General features: G+C 53.2%; 1 protein-coding gene across 1 annotated transcript in view; it reads right to left on the minus strand.

Moving 5' to 3' along the window:
• Nucleotides 1-21,151, minus strand: part of PLXNA2 (plexin A2) — a 167,912-nt gene that overhangs the window by 35,954 nt on the left and 110,807 nt on the right. Inside the window, exons 10-15 of the mRNA XM_086765428.1 lie at nt 16,097-16,297; nt 14,148-14,244; nt 13,680-13,873; nt 7,652-7,803; nt 4,058-4,175; nt 454-590 (exon numbers count right to left, since the gene is read on the minus strand). Coding sequence (XP_086621554.1) covers nt 454-590; nt 4,058-4,175; nt 7,652-7,803; nt 13,680-13,873; nt 14,148-14,244; nt 16,097-16,297 — 899 coding nt within the window. The remainder of the gene's footprint in view (nt 1-453; nt 591-4,057; nt 4,176-7,651; nt 7,804-13,679; nt 13,874-14,147; nt 14,245-16,096; nt 16,298-21,151) is intronic.

Genomic DNA, 21,151 nt, shown 5'->3' on the forward strand with positions numbered 1-21,151 from the left:
TGACGCACACAGATGTACGCTGCATGTATCTTTCTTTAACTAAGCCCCCAAGAAAACCCATTAAACCCTGCAAATGTCAACTCTGTGTTTACACTGCTGGGTAGAAAGCAAATTTGCCATCGAAATCCCAGAGGAGACTGATGGCTGTGCGAGTTTCTCAGCAGGAGGTGTGTGCAGACCCTGGTTTTGCTCCGCCGTGCAGAAGCCCACCCCTCGCTCAGACCACTTCTAGGAGGCTGCGGTACCTGCAGCAGTGGCTGCTAAAAAAGTAATGGAGGCCGTTGATCTGTGAAAAGAAAACCTAGATGTTTCTCAAACACTACATTTTTTTTTCAGATCAGCTGGGCTGAGACCAAGTCCTGGTGACTACCATAAGCATTTCAGAATTGCAGCGATATCTGCAGTTGATGTGCAGGACGCCGGAGCCCGCGCCGGCCCGGCTCGGCCCCTTACCCGTAGAATTCGCAGGTCTGGTTCCCCAGGAGCACCGACACGCGGCTGCCGGCTCCGAGGTAGTGCCCGGAGATAGTCACCATCGTCCCTCCCGACTCCGGGCCGCGGCTGGGATTCAGGAAGCTCACCGCCGGAGTCTGAGAAAGAAAAGGACAAACTCAGCGCTCCGTCTGCTGCGAGGGGAGCTGCCAGCGAGCGACTGCCCAGCTGGACAAGCACCGTCCCCCAGCATCTCCTCGTCTTTGGCTGAGCGGGGATACCTTTTTTAAAATAAAAAAGCAAACTGGGGATGCATTCTGGACATCTGACGAATCTCCTGCTAAATTTTCAATCCCAGCTCTGAGACAGACATGCATCAACCAATTTACCTTCGGCAAAAGTGCGTATTTACCTTCAGCTTTGCTCTTAAACAAAGGTAAGCTGTTTGCACCACAGTTTCAAAAACCAAATATATCTGAGCCAAGCAACCTGCTAAAATGGAAACTTGAACCCAGATGTTTAAAGCTTGACAATGTGTAGAGCATCAGAAAAACCCCACCAGGGTCTGGCAATGGGAAACGCTGCACAGCTTTAACAAAAGGCAGAACCAGCAGCTCCAGCTTAAGATGAGCCACCGGTGATAATATCGTGGGGGCAGAGCCTGTTTCCCACTGCTGGCGGGAAGACCTCCTTGGTGGGCGAACTCAGCTCTCACCCGGTATTTTATCGGGGATTTATTGCAGCAACGCCACTGCTTTATCCTGCCTTGCACCATCACAGGTATTTATGCCTCTTAATAGAATGTGCAGAAAGCAGGTACCTTTCGATTTGTTTCCAATCAGTGGATATTACCAAATTGTTTCACTACTGCTTTCGCACTACCCTCTCCATGGCTCTCAGCCTCCCAGCGCCGCTCCCCTGGTACCACCCGCCTGGCAGCTCGGTGCTCTCGTCCTCTTTTCCCCGCGGCTTTCACAACGCAACACGTGTTTTCTGGGTGCCACAGCATTCCCCAAAGCAGCTCCAACCAAAAGCCTGTTTGACCCTGACTGCTGAATGGAGCAGAGAAAAACACACAGCCCACCCTGTTGTGGGCGATTACGGAACGATGCTGCAGGAGGGAAAGATTCGTCCTTCAGCCGCTCATGGTCAGCTCACAGCTCGTATCCTCACTGGGGTCAGGAGTTGGACTCGACGAGCCTCGTGGGTCCCTTCCAGCTCAGGATCTGCTGCGATTACCCCAGCTAACAGCAACACTGGACAATATGGACGGTAACAGCAATCGTCACACTGGGCAGGCTTGGGAGCGCTTCAGACAACCCAGAGGAGGGATTCCAAAATGCAAAAAACCCTCCAAAGGATGTTCAGTGTACAACTGCCCATCAGAAACCTCCTTCAGCCTCCAGCCCAAGCCTGGCAACGGTTCCCAAGGTGAATTAGGAACGAGCTGCAGTGCTGCGAACGCTGCAGAGAGCGAGAGCCCGCGGCCAGCCACCCTCCTCCTCCGGCCCCGTCCCTGGGGCCAGCCTGCTCGCGGCAGCCGGGGACAGAAACGAGCCACGAGCCATCGCTTGACAACTCCATGGGGCCCGGCAGCTCCCACCGCACACCAGTGACAGGGCTGCATGCGTGTTGGGAAGCGCAGCCCTCCGCTGCATTCTAAGCGAATTACAAGCACCTCCTGGCTACAAGCATCTGACATCTCTGGTGTGAGCATCACCTTGTCTGAGCATTGCAAGCCTTGGAAATTCAAAGCATTGCCAAAAATAGAAACTCAGGCTGGAACCCCGAGCAGTCATTCTTGTAAACAAGGAAAAGACAGGGGAGCTGAGCCCCCACCCTAGGGACCTGCAAAAGCTGCCAAGGCTGGCGTAAGGCCGGCATCAGATGAGAGCTTGAAAGCTGAATAAGAATTTTCCGTCTTCGGCTCATGATTTGGTGATAATTATGACAGATTTACAGACCCAAAGTAGCTCCAAGGTTCCCCAGATAAAACGGGTGTAATTAAGGTGACAGCATCGCTCCTGCGCGGTGTCAGGCACCAGATGAGCTCACCAAGGCATGAACCCTCCCAGGGTCAGCACAGAGCTCTGCTGGAAGGTACCAATCAATTTTACTACTGACTTTAATGGCACAAACCAGCTGTAATGGAATTTGTGGCAGGGCTGAAGAGAAAAATAGAGGCCAACTAACAAAAGGAAATGATGTGCTGGAAGTTTTAGATGCCCGAGAAAAAGAAACGATGTAATCAGGGCAAGGGCTGGAAATCAGAAGCAACAATGCAAAGGATGATGATGCTCAGCGTACGCTCACCAGGCTGCTGCGAGGTACTGCTCCAAGATTCATCTCCGCAATTACCTTCCACCGGCTCCTGGTTATTATTTAACAGAAAGCACCCTCCTCGTGTCGCCCGGGAACCTGCCTGTCGATAATGGGAAATCTGGGACCATACTGGCAGCGCCCTGGGACCATCAGAGGGGTTTCTGGCATATTTGAGCAAAACGCGGTGATGCTTTGCACCCCTGCCACGTTGTTGGATAAATGAAATCCCAGGGGAGGGGGTCGCTTACGACGCCGATGGCGTGGCAGGGGCTAGCCTGATTTATCTCTCAATTAGCCTACAAATTGTGGACAATCGGTGAGTGCTGGCGTCTCCCTGCATGCAGACTCCACTAAGCGCAAAATCAATGTGGCTGGATGGAGTGCCCTGTTTAGGGAAAACCGGAGACATGAGAAACCCCAGCTGTGGCTTTTAAGTTTATTAATCAAAAGGCTGCTAATTAAACAGCAGAAAGAAACCACCCACTCAGCCCGTGGAAGCCCACCAACCCAAAGGGCAGCTCTCCAACGAGCAGACAGAGAAAGCCGACGCTGAACCAGCATCCTTGGAGGGGGAAAAAAAAAAAAAACAATCCTTGAATATTTGGATGCAGAATTACCATTCCATGCCAAAGGGCGTCATGAGGACAAAATTAAATCTATAGACACAGAAAACAGCTCAGATATGTTTAGGTTTCACAGGCAGTTGATTGAGTTTCTGCAGGACCTCAGCACCCCAGAAGGACTCTGGTGCTTGCTCTCCCTCCTGTGTGTCTCTGAGTTTGTGCAGAAACATCTCAAAACCAGCAAGAAGCAGCACCCTAGATTCACCCGCAGTAACTAAGCACTGAAGTAACAAGGTCCCTTCGTTACAAACAGAGGAAAACCAACTCCAAGTCCATGACAGCTCCTCGCGCGCAGACATTCCTCGGGTAGAGAACAAAGCCGGGCTCCGCGTGAGGCTCCTGCGGGATGACAGCAAGGCGCTTTGCGAGGAGCAAGTGAGCCCAGCAACTCAAAGGAGGTTGTCACTGTTTTGGAGGTGCAAAGCTGAAACCAAACGCTGCGGAACCCCGGGTTTATGTTCACACCTAAACCTTGTCTGCTCTGTAGGCTTGTGTGAGCTCCGCATCCTCAGAACTGGGCTCGTTCACCGCGCTACCAAAACTTGTGCAATGCCATGGGGAAAAGATGGCAATTCTGGGATTGTCTTTGGGTGTTGAACCCCATCCATTTCACGCGCACACTCGCAGAGCGTGGCTGCTCCCGCGGGGGACGCGTGCCGCCCCCGCCCCGGCACACTCACCACGAACATGTACTGCTGCGCGGACTTGGCCGTGAACTCCGGCTTGCACTCTCCGATGCACAGGAGCACTGGGCCGGAGCTGATCCCTGGAAGCGCCTGCCCCATTTCACAGACGATCCTGGAAGCAGAAATGCCGCAGCGAGGCTTTAGCAGGAGGTGCCAACAGTGCCCTGTGCAGCTCCGCACAGGGCTGGCTTTTTTTTTTTTTTTTTTCTCCTCTCCCTCTTTAACTTTGATATCTGCCTCTTTGGAAGAAGTTAATTACTGAGTCTATTTTTACCCCATGTAGTAATTTAAAGGAAAAAATCAAAATTAGACATAATTATTACAAGCTGTAAACTCCAGAGCAAAGCAGAGCACTAATGGCAATATATTAGCCAGTAGCAAAGTGAGTGCGAAGTCCTTAGAGTAACAGATGAGTTCATTAAGGGAACAGCTCACACTGCAGTCTCCCAGTTAATCACAAATGGAGAAACCTGCTCGGGGATGATAGAGACAGCCGCCGCGAGCAGCCCGTGCAGGGAGACAGGGCTGGCTAACGCAGGACCAATGCTGGTAAACGGAGTCAGCGGCACTCAGAGATCTGGTGCGGCTCGCGTGGTCCGGCTCAGCCCCGTGGGTGCATCCCGAGGCAGGGAACGCCGTAAGGACCTCGCGTGGTCCGGCTCAGCCCCGTGGGCGCATCCCGAGGCAGGGAACGCCGTAAGGACCTCGCGTGGTCCGGCTCAGCCCCGTGGGCGCATCCCGAGGCAGGGAACGCTGCAAGGATGGGGAGAGCCGCAGGGGCTGACCACAGTGGGCCAGGCTGGAGGATGGGGAAACAACTGCTTGTAATGTAAAAATCCCAGGGAACTGAGGAGGTGCAACAGCAACTGGAGATGAGAAAAGGCAAACGCCTGTCATGCCAGAAGGTTTGAGAAGAGTTCAAGGGACGTCGGCTGGCAGGGCTCTCTAGCTTCACCTAAAGGGGACAGATGCTGCTTGCTCCCACGGCAACGCTGGAAGGACAAATTCAAGAGCATCTTGCTAGGCACTGGGAAACCTGAGGACAAGAGTAACCTCAGGGCAGAGGGTGCAGTAACAAGGGTGGTGAGACCCTTGTTGGCGTCCGGCCTCGAGAGCGAGATCAGAGAAGGAGCCGGAGCATCCTTTCCCCAGCGAGGATGAAGGTGCTTTGGCAAAGCGGCGGGGGAAACGCTCGTTCTCCTGCTGATCACATGCAAACGCATGAAAGGCTCCAATTTGTGAAGGCAGCGCTTCAGCTGCCTTCAGCAGCATTAAATACACTACAAATGAAATAAAATACAAAGACTAAAGGAAAAAAGAGCGCGCAGATAGCATGCGCAGGTGATGCCAGGAGGCCTAATGAAATACACACACGCTGGTAAAGAGCTCTAACGCGAAAATCCTCACTGCTGCACATCAAACCGGGCTGCCTGGAAAGAGAAAAGCAACGGAAGCACCTCGGCTGCGTGCCTCAATCTGCCACGCGCTCCCCTCGCCACCCTTCAGCCCGCCATCGCTCACGCACGCCTCCCCTCTCCCCAACACCTCATCGCTTCTCCCGCCAGCCGGCCGCGGGGTGAGGATGCAGGGCTTCCACGCTGCGGGGGCGTGGGCAGGGCTGGCATTTGGGAGCGGAAATCTCCGCTCCCGCCAGCCCACGGGAGAACAACAGGAGATGAAGTGATGCCTGACACTGCACGGGCCAGGTAGAAGAGCAGAGGTTTTTTGAACAGGTTGCCCAGCGAGGCGGTGGATGCCCCATCCCTGGAAACATTCCAGGCCAGGTTGGCCGGGGCTCTGAGCCACCTGATCTGGTTGGAGATGTCCCTGCTCCTGGCAGGGGGTTGGACTGGGTGGCCTTTGAAGGACCCTTCCAACCCAAACCATTCCATGACTCTATGATTCCATACTGGGGGAAGCGCCAAATACCGGACTATTTGCCAGTAAAGCAGCAGCTGCCGTAGGTACCAGGCACAACGGGGCGCAGGACGGGGCACAAGCGACCTGGTACACCTGATCCCCATTCCTGAAAAAAGCCAAATTCCCAGCAGGTACCTTGTTACAACATGATGCATTCGGCAGAGCCGTAGGGTGCTGATTGCCGGGCTAAGCGGCCCTTTCACCAACATTAACCTAATTGCTGGCTGATAGATTGCGTGGCTGCAGCATATGGTGAGTCATTACAGCCCTGGAACTCCGTCTGCCCACAGAACCCTTCAGAGGGGCCTTTTATCCGGATTCGTCTTTAAAAGGCAGCTCTCATGCTAACGCTTGCTGTTATCTGCCCAGGGTAAATGTTTTAATGATGTTAACAAACTTTGAAAGCTCAAGAGCTGTAATTAGAGTCATGATTATGAAATCAGGGTTTCATACCATCAAAGGAGGATAATTTTATAATCTTCTATCCTTTATTTGAAAAATAAAATAAAACAAAACACTGCTCAGCAGAACAGCCCCAGCAGCTAGCAGTGGCAGTTCTGTCGGTGCAGCGCTCGGAGCCATTCCTGCATCAACACCAACCGTGCTCTGCGCGTCCAGAGCGCCCTTCACCCAGTGATCCGAAAATACCTCCTACCTGATAAACCGCACCCATCCTCGCTGTTTGGAAGAGGAGATTAACGTAATTTCTGTCTCAGAGGTGGGGAAACAAAGACAAGGAGCGAGCAAAAACCACACCACTGCCAACCACGTCCTAGTGACAGGCCATTCCACTGCACTGGGGGGATCAGGCTGGGACCCACCAAATGCATCTCGCCACCAGCGGACGAGCGCTCCCAGCTGCTGCCGAAGCCGGGGCAGATCTGTGCTGCTGGGACCGCTCGTGGGCCCGGGGCTCCCCCACGCAGCCACGGCCCTACCACGCACGACGCCGTCCTGGTCCCTAGCAGGTGAGACGAGACAGCCCAAGGGGAGACATCACATATTGGTCCTCTCCTGCCCTGCACAAGCGACCCCCAACAGACCTCTCCGCACCTTGGCTGCGCCAGGACAACTCCCCCCTGACAGCAACAGGAGCGCGTGTCGCGTCGGGAGGTTTATTCACCCATCCTCTGTTACATGCCTATTTTCTAATTTTCGGTTGACATTTTTCTTAGTGAAATAAATGAATTGACTCCAGCGGAGGCCCATTCGGATTAAGCGGCTGTCACCGCCTCACCCGCCTAACAAATGGCTGCGCGCAGGCAGCAGCGCCGGCTGAATTTCAAGTGCGATGGGGAGCGGAGGGGGCAGAGAGGCTCGGCGTCAACGGCAAGGTGCTCATCAAAAAAGTTGCTTAGCAAAGCAGGAACTGCGGTGTGGAAGGAAACAAAACACTGAATGAAAGCTTAAAGGGCTGCTTAACCACCCTGAGAGAGTATCCAAGCACCTCATCCCCTCCTGGTGCAGGAACCGCATGCCCTGGGCCAGGCACCGTCCACCTCCAGACCCTGTCCCGCAGGGCTGGAAAGGGTGCAGAGATGGTGGCCGGGGTCTGGATGAGTTGTGGTCCCCCATGCGTTTGTTGGAGGTCAGGGAAGAGGCTTTGTGCAGGCTGGCCGTCCCCGGGGACGCGCGGTGGGGACACGCGAGGTTTGCGAGGCCACTCACTGTTCCGCGACGACGTACTGCTCGGGCAGGGGCGTGCACTGCACCCCTGCAACCTGCACCCCGTGGGCGATCTCCGAGAAATCCAGGCCCAGGTTCACGCCGCGGATGGTCACCCTCGTCCCTCCTTCCGGGGGGCCCGACACCGTCAGGATCTAGAGGGAAACAAAACACAGGGAAGTTGAGCTGGTGTCCCCACAACACCCACGCTTCCTCAACCCGGCATCCGGCTTGGACACAGGCTTTTGCTCTGCAGGCTTCTGCAACCTCCACCCCCTTCTGCCGCCGTACCGTGGCCACTGTCACCTTCTCATGACTTCTCCGGATGCCTTGGAGAAGCCCAAGGATGCTGAAATCCATCTGTGGCGTGCTCTGAGAGAGGACAGGAGGCGTGGGCAATGCCATCCTCCAGAAAGCCCTACGGAGGATAACACTGACTCCTTTCTTACACGTACGGAAGATGGTAAGTCACCTTGCAGAAGTTGCCTGCTGCTTTAGAGAACTTCAGCTTCTGCCTTGGCTGTTCTCTGAACGTTAATGTCACATTTTATTAGTAAGTTGGCACCTCAAATCACTTACAAATGTGAAAGGGTGAGGTACGTGCTTTAAAGCTGCCTGTTTATAGCCTGCCTCAGCCATAATCATCTCTGCTCCTCTGGACTTTCATTAAGGACAATATCCTCTTCCATTACGAGTATAAATCACAATAATGTATTGTCACAAAATTTAGACCCAAGACTCTCAAAGAGTTGTCCTGAATCTGCCACCGGTCTGTTGTCGCTCTTGGGCGAGTTGCTAATCTCCTCCATGCTACGGCTGTTGTTAATAAATAAACATAATCCATAACAATGCAATTTAATTAATTTAATGGATAAATCTTGTTTACGCTTGTTTGTTCCAGCCTTGTCTTTGGCAAAAAAAAACCTGAGCTCTTCAAAACCTTTTCCTTAGCGTTTCTGGATAGATGGCTGCTTTTCTTCCCCCGTCGTAAGAGCTCAGTGTTCCCTGGACATGAGTGGGTTAGGAAGGCAGCAAAACTCTGACCCCACCATGAGAGCACGTCCCGGCAACCTGCTGCACCACAGGCCCCAAAGCAGCCCCTCCGGGACCCCCGGCACTTCCCGGTGCCACGGGGCACGTCTCTTCTTTCCCACCAATGCCAAGTGCTAACACCCTCAGGACAGCCCTGTTTCCCATCACCTCTGTGGCTCCAAGTGCCCTCGTGCATTTCAAATCCCAGCTGAAGCCGTTTTCCTTCTCCCTTGCTTCCACCTCTTCATCCCTTGCTCTCCATCTCCGTTCCCGTTTAAGGTCCTGCTATCGGATGTGGCCACAAGCGCTGGGGTTCAGCAGAGCCCTGAGCTGCCCCGTACCTCAGGCCACCACCTCCTTCCCCCGCGTACGTTTTAATTCCGCCTCCCTCTTCCCTCAGCCGAGGTTTCTCATCTATTCCCCATACGCTATCCCTTGTGCCGCTGTTCTCTGTAACTCACACCGCGTAGCACGTCTTGTCTCATTTCGCTCCGTGAAGCACTGTGTGCCCACAAAAGACACCACCAAATCAAGTTGTATTGCGTTACTCCGAGTCCTGAAGGCCTGCGCTGGTAACGTTTACATCGCTGGCTGGGAATCTCCTGAACTCGCCGCTTCACGTACTTGACAGTTACAACTGTCCTTTGCAGCTCTAGATTATGTTAAAACGCATTTACCGGAGCACTTACACGGCCGGGCTCATCATCTCATCGCTGCTCAAAAAAAAAAAAAAAAGTCACAGTTTGCCATTTCCCGACCTTACTACAACCAGCGGAGCCAACCGGCCCCATCGAACAAAGCCGAGCTGATTCTGTATTTTGAAAATGTCCTGACCTGGAAAATCCCCAATACGGAGCTCCACTCGACCTAGATTTTAGTGGCCGCTAATTGAACAGTTTTGAAGTAACTGTGCCATAAAGCAGCCCCAGGGTTAGAACAGATGCATTCAATTAATTACAGCTGGAGAGATTCAGTCAAAATCACAGAAAGCAGATAAGTCTTAAAGGTCCCGTCGCACCCCGCGCCGGCGACCCCTCCATCGGCCCTCGGCCGGGCAGCATCCCCGGGTCACCTCGCGGTGCGATGGACGCATGGCTGAGGCATCTCCAGCGAACCCAGCCCGGGGCAGCGGCTGCCAGCGGGGTCTGCTTCAACCCAGGGCTCGGGCTGCGGGGCAGGCTGAAATATTCCCCAATTTCCAGAAATACACTTTAGCAGAGTGGCTTTTCACTCAGGGGTCTGGGGAGGACCAAAAGAACCCGCAAAGGGCAGCTAAGGGAAAACAAGACCGTTACCAGGAATTGTACTCTTTGGGGGTCTGCACCTCTGCTGGAGGTTTTTTAGGTTGTTTGCAAAACCAAAGCAGTTTGAAAGTCACTGAGATCTCGAGTCGGGTGTGGGAGGCAGAGCCTTCGGTTTTGCTGATCTCCCAAATTATTCTGAGCAGGTCACCTCTCCCTTCTGCAGCAGCCTCGCCTTGCAGGAAACAAATGGGCAACCCTCCGCCTCTAATGAAGCACGTTCCCACTGCTCAGGGGAAGGACTCGTGCCAGCGCGAAGCATTGCATTATTCACAGAAAGGATCCAAATTCAGGGCCGAGGCTGGGGGATGGTGGGACCCTGGTTACCCCTACACTGCCCTGACACCACGTTCGGCATGCAGGTGCACTGTGGCACTTCCGTCGCTGCTGCTTCTTACCTTAAACCAAGGTAGGGATCCCAGAGATCCCTGAGGCTGGAATCCCAGGGATGCAGGAGCCCCAGCACGGTGCCAGCACGCTTCCCGCCCCAGCCTGCAGAAGACACCGCTATAACGATGAGGGATAGATTCTCTCAGCCTCACATCTTGCCGGTGGCACGGCTCAACGTTTCCAACACATCCAGCCTCCGGAAGCAGCCTATGCATGAGCCGGCTCAGCCGGGGCTCTCCTTCCAGAGCCGGAGGCAGGCCGGGAGCCGAAGGCCATCCTGCGCAATAACCACCTGGCATCTGTCAGGGTGCGGAGGGAGCACCCTGCCTACAGAATAAATGCCACAACCCCTGCCCCCTCCCCAAAATGTCATCCACCTTCCTTCTCTTTGTCTTTTTTTCTCATCCTGCTCTAAGCTAGCTGGATCCCAGCTGATGAGCCCAGCAGGGAACCGGCACATAAGCGTTGTCATCCCGGCGTGATCCCTCCTTGTCCCTGCCTTAGCCGATCGCGCATTCGGAACCTAATTGTCATCTCAGCAGAGCAACTCCATTATTCAGCCCGACGCTGCCCCCCCTTCGGCTGTTTGTTGCACTGATGTTATATTAATGAGCCCTGCAAATAAATGAATAGGAGATCAGAGTGCCGCTTGTTCGCAAGAAAACCCATTTTTATCTGTTTATTGCTGAGACCACAGACCGCGTGGAAGTTTTGCGCTGTGAAGGGGACACTGTTGGTGACAGCTGGGCCTCTCGCTCAGAAAAAGAAGAGGGCTGTGTATATCCTACTGCTCATTTACTTTTATGACTATTAAAACATGATCTCTTCGTGCTAATCATGCATCCCCGAAGGCGCTGGCGCCTGGGAGCCAGGCCCTTGACCTGCTGCTTGACTGAAAGAGTGATCCTTGCCAAACGAAACAAAAGGAGTGGAGAACAGCCCATATTAAAGGCTCTTTTAGCCTGAGCGATCCAGGCTGCAACATAAGCCCCGGTACGAGACCAAACACCGCTCCCCAGTCGAGTCTGATGATGCTGGTGCAGGCAGGTGGCACCAGGTCACCAGTGCCCACTTTGTTGGTCCCAGTAAGGCAGGGTGGGCTCTTCCCAGCTGTCAGCGCACGGCTCGGCAGCACCCGAGACCGCAAACGGTACCGGAGATGCTCAAAAACCCATATACCAGGAAAAATGACCCAACAGCTATGAAGGCTGTAAAGTTCTCACGGTCTCCAGGACAATCTCACACACTTTTCTGGAGAGGAAAGGGGATGAGCGAACTCAATCTGTGCTGTTGAGAGGTTTGGGGTTAGGAATATCCACCCTGCAGGGTTCCTGCTGGGACTTTGCCTCATTCTATAGACCTGACCTTCTCTGCAAGAACTCAGCAAAATGCTGCAGGAGTTTTTACCCCTATACAGTGCCCTTCCCACCGGTGGGTCTCAAAGCACGCAGAAAAGGCCACCAGTTCCCTCTGCTTTCCCCCTTCTTTTTCTACAACAGTGAAAATTGCAAACTTGACTTTCATGAAAAAAAAAAAAATCCAACCTAAAAGCTGTGAATTCATAAGGAGAAGAGTGGGAGGTGGAGTTCAAGGAAAAATACCACACACTACAAGGACTGTGATAAAATCACCACAGCTCACAGCACTGCCAGAGTCAGCTGAGGCCGTACATCCCCCTGAAATCCGTATTTTCTGTTGCTGACCATCACTCTGGAATAAGCCAATCTGCCAGTGAAAGCACAGACATTTCCTACTCAATTCTCCCATCTCCAAATCCACTCAGGGCAACCTCCCGAGACTCAGAACATCACTGCACGAGGCACGTCGCGCTTCCCGCTTTGGAGGCTGAGACACAGACCTGGTTACGGAGACAAGAGATCTGTAACGGCAAAGCTCTGCTCCTTTCTCCTTGGACAGAGACCAACAGCACTGCTTTCAAGTCGGACAGTGACAAAGCGCTCGGCGGCAGCGCCGTGCCCGCAGCAGCCTGGCAGCGCTCAGATGCAAGTCACTCGGTGGCTGGAGCACAGCGTTCTTCCCCTTCTCGGCTTAGCTCAAGGAGGGGTAAATAAATAAATCCAAGTCTTCTTCAACGTTACAACTGTCTGAACGGTTTACAATAAGGAAAATCTCAGGCAGAGGCTATTTTGCTTCTTGCATCGTGTAGCAGACCCTTGTGCAAGCAGAAAGCTTGGGTTTCTGACTACTGGCAGGTCAAGATGAACACCCAGGCAAGCCTTTAAGGCTCATTTTATCTCTCTGCAAAGACAGCTGTGACTTGCCAAACAAACAAGGAAAAACCCAAGGAAGGAAAGGACAGGCTCTCAACATTTCTTAACACTTTCAGGTCTCTGCAGTCAGCATCACCACCACCTCCGCGCCTCCGCAGCCTCGCAAGCTCTGCTCTGCAGTTTACAAAACCCTGTGCAAGAGAAACACCTGCCCAAAGGCATAACGTGGGCAGGCAGAGGGTCTAAAAAGAAATACCAGAGGCTTGGTAACGTCCCTGCAGGGTGGACGGACTCTCCTCAGCATCCTCCTCCTCCAGCCAGCCCCAGCCCTGACACGGCTCCACCGCGATTTCCTCCCCGACGCCTCCCTCCCAGGGGCTCTGAGCACCAGCCAGTTTAGCTAAGCTGGTGTAGAATTTGAGTTAAGAGGAAACTTCCACACGCGCTGGGGTACTTACTCAGCTGGCAGAAGTTTGTGTGCTGAAAAGCCCTGCTCCTGCCCTGCCAGGTGTTTCTGCAGCCACGAGCATCACTGAGCCAGGCTGCTTTGATCCAACTCTGTTTTACACCCGTGCCCTCTGCCTTCTGCAGTACGGACACGCGCTCAGGGCAAGGGAGGCTTTTTGGGGGAGTTAATTAAGTGAGAAACCCAAATCTGCTTTCATTCCCACCTGATACGAGTGTCACTCCTAATAGTAACGTTAACAGACCGAGTGCAGTTTTACTGGTAAAAATGCTCCTGGGAGACATTTTGCATCCCTCAGTGGTCTGAACAGAAACATCAGCACGATCAACTATAGACTAATTAGCTCCCTAGTTTAATTAGCATTCCCGCAACAGTCCATAGCGGTCACCCCAACGCTGGTAGCACCGCCGGCGAGTGACAGCTGCGCGGCGGGGCAGTGGGCTGCGCGTGCCAGCGGATCCGCACATTAATTTCACAGAAAGTAGCCAAGCATTTTATTCCCTGTTCTCCGGCGCCGGATGGACGACGGTGGGTTTTCAGATGAGAGGGAGACAGAGACAAATCCACTCGGGAAGGAGTAAGGAGAAGGGGCCGGAGATGCGCGCACTCACCTCGGTGATGCGCGGGTTGGAGCACTTGACGTTCCTGCTGGACCAGTCGAGCCAGGGCTGGGCGGAGGGCGCGACGCAGTGCGGCCGCAGCGTGCACTTGGCCTCGCCGCTGCACCAGCCGCACTCGAACTTGGGGTCGGCTTTCAGGCAGAGCCCGCAGCTCTCGCGCTGGGCTGCGCACTTGTAGAGGTGCACTGCGGGAAGAGGGGACGGGCGCTCAGGATGGAGGCAGGAATGGAAATGTTCATACGGACTACGGCTGCTCCGGGACTTATGGCAAAGGCACTTGTTGAGTTTTGACTTAACGAGCCGTAGAGTGGACTTGCAGACGTGGTTTCCACAGCCAAGGCTGTATTGATGGCGCGTGGTGAGCACCACTGCCACGCCGCTCTGCCCCAACAGCCACTTCCCAGCCCGCATCACCAGCTCCCTTCCTGCGACTCAAAAGCCAACTCAAGCAGACATTACCTTTCAGATTCTCTGGGTTGTCAATAACAAAGTTCCCGTTCCAAACCACAGCGAAGTCCACCGCCAAGTTGCTTATGTCCATCCCATCATAGAGATACTGAAGGAGAAGACGGAGAATGAAATGCTTGGGAGGATGTATCAGAGACACTAACAGGAAGATTTTTTTTTTTTTTTTTAAAGAAACCATGATTATTCTCTGCTTAAAAATATGTGCTGATGTCTGAACCACCACACTTCTACACTTCATGTCCCAGGTCCTGCTTTGACTCCCTCCTTCTCACCAGGAAGAGATAATTAAATCAGATCCAGTCCTTGTGAGAGGTAACAGATTAATTATTCCACTCTCAGCGGTTGCTCTTGTCACTCAGTCTCTAGCTTATCAATACGGCCCCTCCAGTTAATCAGGCTGGAAGGACCGCTGCCTTCAGGCTATCTCCTTACACAGCCACCACACACCCCAGTGTGACCGGGAGCTTAAACCCACGCTGCGCAGCGCTGGCTCATGAAACAGGCAACAGCTGAGAAAAAAAAGGACCTCTCTGCACCGTCTATTCTCAGTCTCTGCCTCAGCCTGGGCTAGAATAGCGCTGGCTTGAATTATTCACCTTCTCATGGACATTCTGGGGGCCTTGGCTGAGTGACTCTGGGTGCTTTCCAACCCTAACCATTCTATGATTCTATGATTCTAAGTCCCACTATATTCTGAAATCTCCACTATCACAATTAGCACCAACTCATTCGCTTGCTTTAAGTCGATCAACAGCTGCTAAAAAGACTTAAAAAGGTAAGCGAACACTGCCATCCTCTTTGGGATGGGGGAACAATAACTAAACCAGAGCAGACTGCTCTGACAGTCCCCATGCCGCAGTTGTACTGGTTTAACTTACACTGGGTTGTACTGGTTCGCCTTCCTGGGTTTTACTAAGTTGGCGTGAAACTCGATCTTCTGTACCTGTGACAGCTGTGAGTACAGAATTGTCCTCACATTCTCTGCCTACCACTTCCTGCAAGCTTGACGTGAATAAAAGTGCTTCTCTAATGTTTATAAATCGCTTTGGATAGGAAAGTACAATACAGTATTAATACATTTATTATCCGCCAAGCTGCAAGGCCCAAAGATGGCCAGTGACATATAAATATCCAGTGAAATTTTTAAAAATTCAAAGCTTCATTAACAATTCAACGCCATCTGCACTGAATATTGAAGCAGAGCCTCTTCTGCTGCCTAAACCAAACGGAATGTGCCCTGTTTGCCTGCAGACCTGTTCCAGCGCAGGGCGAGGAGGGGCAGGAGCAGGCTCTTCCCCGCTCATCCTCCAGCTGCGCGAGACCCAAACGTGGGCTGCGGCTCGGAAGGCGGCCTGCATTGCCACACGTGTTTCGGTGTCCCCACGTACCTGCCACGGGACTTTGGGCGTTCTGAGGTAAAATCCTGCCACGTCCACTGCCCCATCCTACGGAGGAGAGCTCTCTTCCCCTGCCCGTTCTCCGGCAGCATCGTTCAGACAATTTCCCTCTCTGCTGCGCTGTGCTCTTTCTCCCGGCAGTTTTCCTTTCCCCCTCCTTCCCTGCACCACGCTGCTTTTCAGCATTACTGTATTCAGCCAGCTACCGTGACCTGGAATTCGACAGCTCCCCGATAAGGGGTCTGCGATTCGCCTTATCTCCCCCGCACGAATTAGCCTGCCTGGACACCTTTGGCGCCTTCCTTCCTCTTCCTCCTCTTCCTCTCGCTGACCCCCCGCAGTCAGACAGGGAACCACCGGATAAAGGATTTTCTCCGGGCTGATATAATGAAACACCTTGCAGGTTCCCACCTGGAATTCAGGATTAGTTTAAATCCGGGATTTTTCACTCTCCCCATGGCTAAGCCCATCCCCTGTGCAGCTCTTGGGAGCTGACACCCACTTTGGGCACCTTTTTGGCGCGTTCCCCTCCCGGCCCCTCACCGAGCTGTTCTGGCACTGGACGCTGGAGCTGTTGAAGCGCAGGGCGGGCACACGGTGGACGACGCCCTGGATGCTGAGTACGCACTCGTACCCGCGCTGGCCGGACTGGGGCTGGGGCAGGTTTCTCGCCTTCAGTGTGATGGGTTTCACCTCTCCCACCGGGATCAGGATCTCCTCTGTGGGGAAGAGCTGGGGACAGTCCTGGAGGGCAACAAAAGAGAGGGGGAGGTTACAGCGGTGAGGCTGCGTCCGCAGGTCCAACCAGGTCCCCAGCAGCAGGGCTGATGTCCCAGGACACCCCCGGCACGCAGGACCAGCCTCCTCCCAGCCCACTTGCGCAGCTGCAGGTGAAGTGCCGAAACAAAGAAACCCCCGTTACAGCCAGCCCGCTCTGGGACTGGCGCTGGTTTTCTCACCGCAGTCGCAGAAGAAGGAACATCGCTATTCGGGGGATAAATCAGAGGCATCCCCCGGCTCTGAGCTTGCCGTGGGTTTTATCTGCGGAGACACAAGCTCTGGCCCTGGCCTCGCACAGCAGTGCGTTATCAGCTGCTCCCGGCCACACGCCACGCTCCCCGGGGTCTCCTCCTAATCCCATTTCACCCCTTGCACCCCTCGGAGTGGGCCGCTTTGGAGTGAGATTGATTGGCATGGGATGTGCTTCCCACTTGCTACACAGGCCCTGCTCCGCTCTGCTTTATCCGAGCGAAACGATGCCAGTGTGCTGTTAACTTCCGAGGCGACGTTCATTTCTGCTCTATCTGCTCTCACCCCTTACCACGCTCCAACACCTCTGGCCTTTCCGAAAGGCCCAGCCGGCTCTCGCTGCAACGCTCCCGCGGCTTTTCCTCAGCTGAGGGCTGCCTGGGCGGGATGCGTGCCTCCACCGGCCGGGTGGGCAAGGCATCGGCGCTGAACGGCCCTTTTGCATCCCTAAAGCAACGCCCTTCCCTGCTCCATGCTCCTGGGGAGCAGAGGATGTCCAAGGATGGAGGCAGCCTGCAGTCAGTATGCAGAACAGGAGATTTTCACAGATGGGATTAAGCACCCTAATCCTGACCCCCCTGGGCGTTCTGAAATTCCACCTAGTCTGCAAAACCGGGCTTTTCTCTTAGGAACTGCAGCAAAGGGCTTGGTATGTGCAATAAACTCGAGCCTCCTCCAGCAAACAGCGTCTGTAAAGATCTTACGGCTTTCAAAACAGTGTCAGTCTTCGGATCCCAGGAGGAATCTCTCCCAGAGGAGGGAGGACTGAAACAAAACCAAATTAATTTTTGTACAACGGTATCTCAGTAGGCATCAGTGGGGCAGATGCTGGGCCGTGACCAGGGGTGCCACACATCCCTTTGTGCACAGCAAAACCAGCAAAATTATCAACCAGCAAACAAACGGGCAGCAGCTCGGAGTCCTGCACTTCTGGGATGCAATCAGGGGCTGGTCCAGAAATGCCTTTTTTTGGAGACAAACGTAAATTCAGAAGTATCTTACAGCCAGAGCCTTCAGTGCCATCCATCACCCTGCCAGACCAGAGCAAAGGCATTTTGGGAGACAACCAGAAAAAGCGAGGGAGAGGAGCTCCCAGAGCAGGGAGAGGCCGCTCAGCTGGAGTCCGGGGGAGGAGAAGGGAGGGATGGGGAGGCTGAGACGAAACAGCACAAAGACGTTCCAGTTCCTCATCAGGAAAGCCCTGACGTGAAGTCTCTTGCATGAAAGGGGAGATTAAACAGGTCCTGCGCCCGCAAAACGCGGCCAGCGCGAGGGGAGCTTCACCGTCGGCTGCGGGAATGAAAGGGGCTCCTCCCTGAACCCCAAAGGCTTCCAGAACTCACCCAAGGGCAATAAACACTGTGACATGAAACAGTGGTACATCGTCCCCGATGGTCATTTTATAGGCACGTTAAGGCTCAGGAGCTCTCAGCTAGAGGCAGTGAAAAATGGGTAAGGACAACTCCTCTGTCCCTGAAAACAGCCTGATTCTTGACCGTACAGAACGCCATGGAAGTGGGAGCAGTCTGTTAAACTTTCCTGTGAAAACCACGGGAAAACATTTCAAACAGCTGCATCATTGCAAGAAAGGAGCAAAGAAAAGAGCTGCCTCCAAAACTGTATTCTGAAAGCTAAGCACAGCAATTAAAACACTAAGTACAGAGCAGCGTGGTTTGTTTCTACTTTTGCCACTATCTGGCCAAAATAACGCAATCTTAAATAAATCGCAAGTTTTAATATTCCGGTTGCTCAAGACTTCGCTATGCAAGATGCTGTGTGCAAAATAAAAGGAAAGTCTCCCTGCAAACAGATGAGCAGATCTCCAGCTCCCCACGAGCACAAACCAGACGGCTGAATGAAACCCTGAGATGAGCCGTAAAAAAAAGCCCTATCAGGGCCTGGCCATTGTATGACATTCCTCGCGTAAGATCTCAGCACCCTAAACATTATCTCTTCATAACACACCAGGAGATACAGTTTTTCCTCAATTTATACACCAGGAACCGCAGCACGCAGAGACGCAGGCTCTGACCGGCAGAGGTATTTATGTTCTGCTTTGCTCTGATTTGCTTTGATCTAACGGAACCAGGTACCTAAGTACCGTAAGTACCTGACACTAACTCATTAATCCCAAGCCAAAGTAGAAGTTTCAGAAAAATTGGACTGACATCTCCCTTCCCTCTGCCAAATCCCCGCCTGGCATCCCGAGCCCTTTGCCCCCCTTGCCTAGTGATGAACGCAAATCATCCGGACGGCGGCGCGAGGAGAGCCATCCCCTCCACGCTCCCACCAGGACTGCGCATCCAGGGAGAAAACCCCCGTCCCTCAGCGACGGCCGCTGAGCTCGCCAAGCCGCGCTCCCCCTCCGGCTCACGGCCAGGCCGACGGGACGCTGCCTCGCGACCGGCTCGGGCGAGTTGTAAATGAGAAACAGATGCTACCCTAGTCTGGAGGAGCCAGTAGCTTAAACTGCTGCCTCATAAACTTTTTAGTGGCACTTTTCCTTATATATTTTTTATTTTATTTCTAACAGGGACTTTCACGGATTAACAGCCAAGAGTGATTTTTAAACTCCAACAGCCAGAAAGCGGGCTGCGCTAGGAAAGCGCAGAAAAGCCCTTTTCTGCAGCGGAGCAGGTTTACAGGCTGGAAGGGAATGGCACCGCGAAGCTCAGCTCCGAGGCTCCCGCAGACCCTGGCACCGTGGATCCAACTCCAGCTCCTTCACACCACCACAGGCAAACTCCTAGGATTCATGGCGTTTTCCATGCAACTCTTCCGAGCTGACTTTGCCCGTGCGTTCCTTCCTCCGCGTTACGCACCGCACACCCATACCACCTCCTACTTGGGATCCGGCTGCAATTTAGGGTTTCGCATTTCACCTCAAAATCACATCGAGGACCCATCGGAGACAAATGGCTCCACTCCAGAGAGGTGCCCAGCTCTGTGGAAAGCCCGTGTTCGGGAGGAAAGGCAGCCTGCAGCCGCAGAATCCTTTATCACGTTACGATCGAAAACAAAAAATCTCCAACCACATCACCGGTGGGAGAACCTCGGTGCGCAGTCCTGAAAATAATGAATATGTTATGGACCGTTATCCTCCCCGGCCACTGCCATTCGTGAGACGACTGTTAAAGAAACACTTCTCCCTTCGGAGACACGGGAGAGGACTTTTCCAAAGCTGCTCTGCAGTGCTGAAAATGCTGGTAGCAAAAATTGCTCTGCCGTCATTAGAGATGAGTAGGACACAATAGATATTTTTTTGCCTTTGGTTTCAGTGGGAGAAAAATGTCACATTGGGATTCTGGTAAAAAAAAAAAGGCACGCAGCCCATGAGCGCATGCCGCTCGGGGAAACGCTGAGAAAAGCAGCCCCTCTGCGCTGGCTGACAGCTACAGTGATCACACTAATAAGCAGATATCCATTTTGGGATGAGGGATACGGAGGAGGATGCCACACAGCCGACAGCCCAGGGCACTCGTGGGGAGCCACGCTGCCGCTGGCAGCCGCTGCTGAATTTATCAGATGAGTGAGCGAAGACGCAAAAGCTGCAGGGGCTTGCGGAGAGCGCGAGGCTTGCTCGGACACCGCACGCCTTGCGGAAGCACTGCCGGAGGCCCTCTCCTCCCTCTTTGTGCCATTTCCCATCCAGGCTCATTGCTCAGCTTTCAGGTCTTTTTTTTTTTTTTTAAAATTGCTGCCGCAGTGATGTCCACCCACGCCCCTGCACACCCAGGGCTCCCCGTACAGGTCTGAGGTGGGTGCTGCTGCAGCACCAGCCCTGCTGCCGGGGCTGGAGCTGTGTGGCTGTGGTGAAGGTCTTCTCACGCCGGTCCATAGCACGACATCCCTGCTTTGCAGGGCTCGGGGCTGGGGGCTCCGTTCTGCGCTTCCCCGTGCTAGTGCCAGGAAGAGCTGAGCATCCAGAAAATGCAGAATAAAAGGGAGCCTGCAGCCAGCAGAATACACAATTTGTTCCATAATCAGTTTACTTTGTTTTTTAATTCATGAGAAGTAAATCCTGCAGTGAGTTAGAAAGGCCATTATTGCCTCCTCGCGCTAAGCAAACACGCGCCGAATCCTCTCATTATCCTTCTTGACTTCTGCACACCAGAATAAACACAAACCAGGAGGTCTGCTGGAGAAAGACACGGCTCCAGCGCATGAGTGGCACAGACTCTTGAGGAATATTCTCTGTATGAAGTATCATCACACACAATTTGCAAAGACATTTTATGCTTCTCCAACACTTTTTAGCCTCACAGACTCCAAGGTCTATAAATACCTTAAAGACCCGCGATGTGCATCTGCCTCTGGAGTAGAACAGAGCATCCATGGTTATTATTTGTGTTTAACGGAGCAGTTTTAGTAGGTCAAATCTTCTTGCTCTTATTTGGAAAAAGCTGCCTAGAAATGGCAGGCATTTCTTTTGACTGTGGGATTTAGCCCAAATGGAAGAGAACATAATGTTTTCATCCTTTTAATCTTAAAAAAAAAAAAAGTCCTGTATGAATGTTAACTTGCCGCACACACTTTAAAGTTATAAACATAAACGAATCTGGCACATGA

The sequence above is a fragment of the Chlamydotis macqueenii genome, chromosome 23 (genome assembly GCF_036417535.1).
Source record: "Chlamydotis macqueenii isolate bChlMac1 chromosome 23, bChlMac1.mat, whole genome shotgun sequence".
Lineage (NCBI taxonomy): Eukaryota > Metazoa > Chordata > Aves > Otidiformes > Otididae > Chlamydotis > Chlamydotis macqueenii.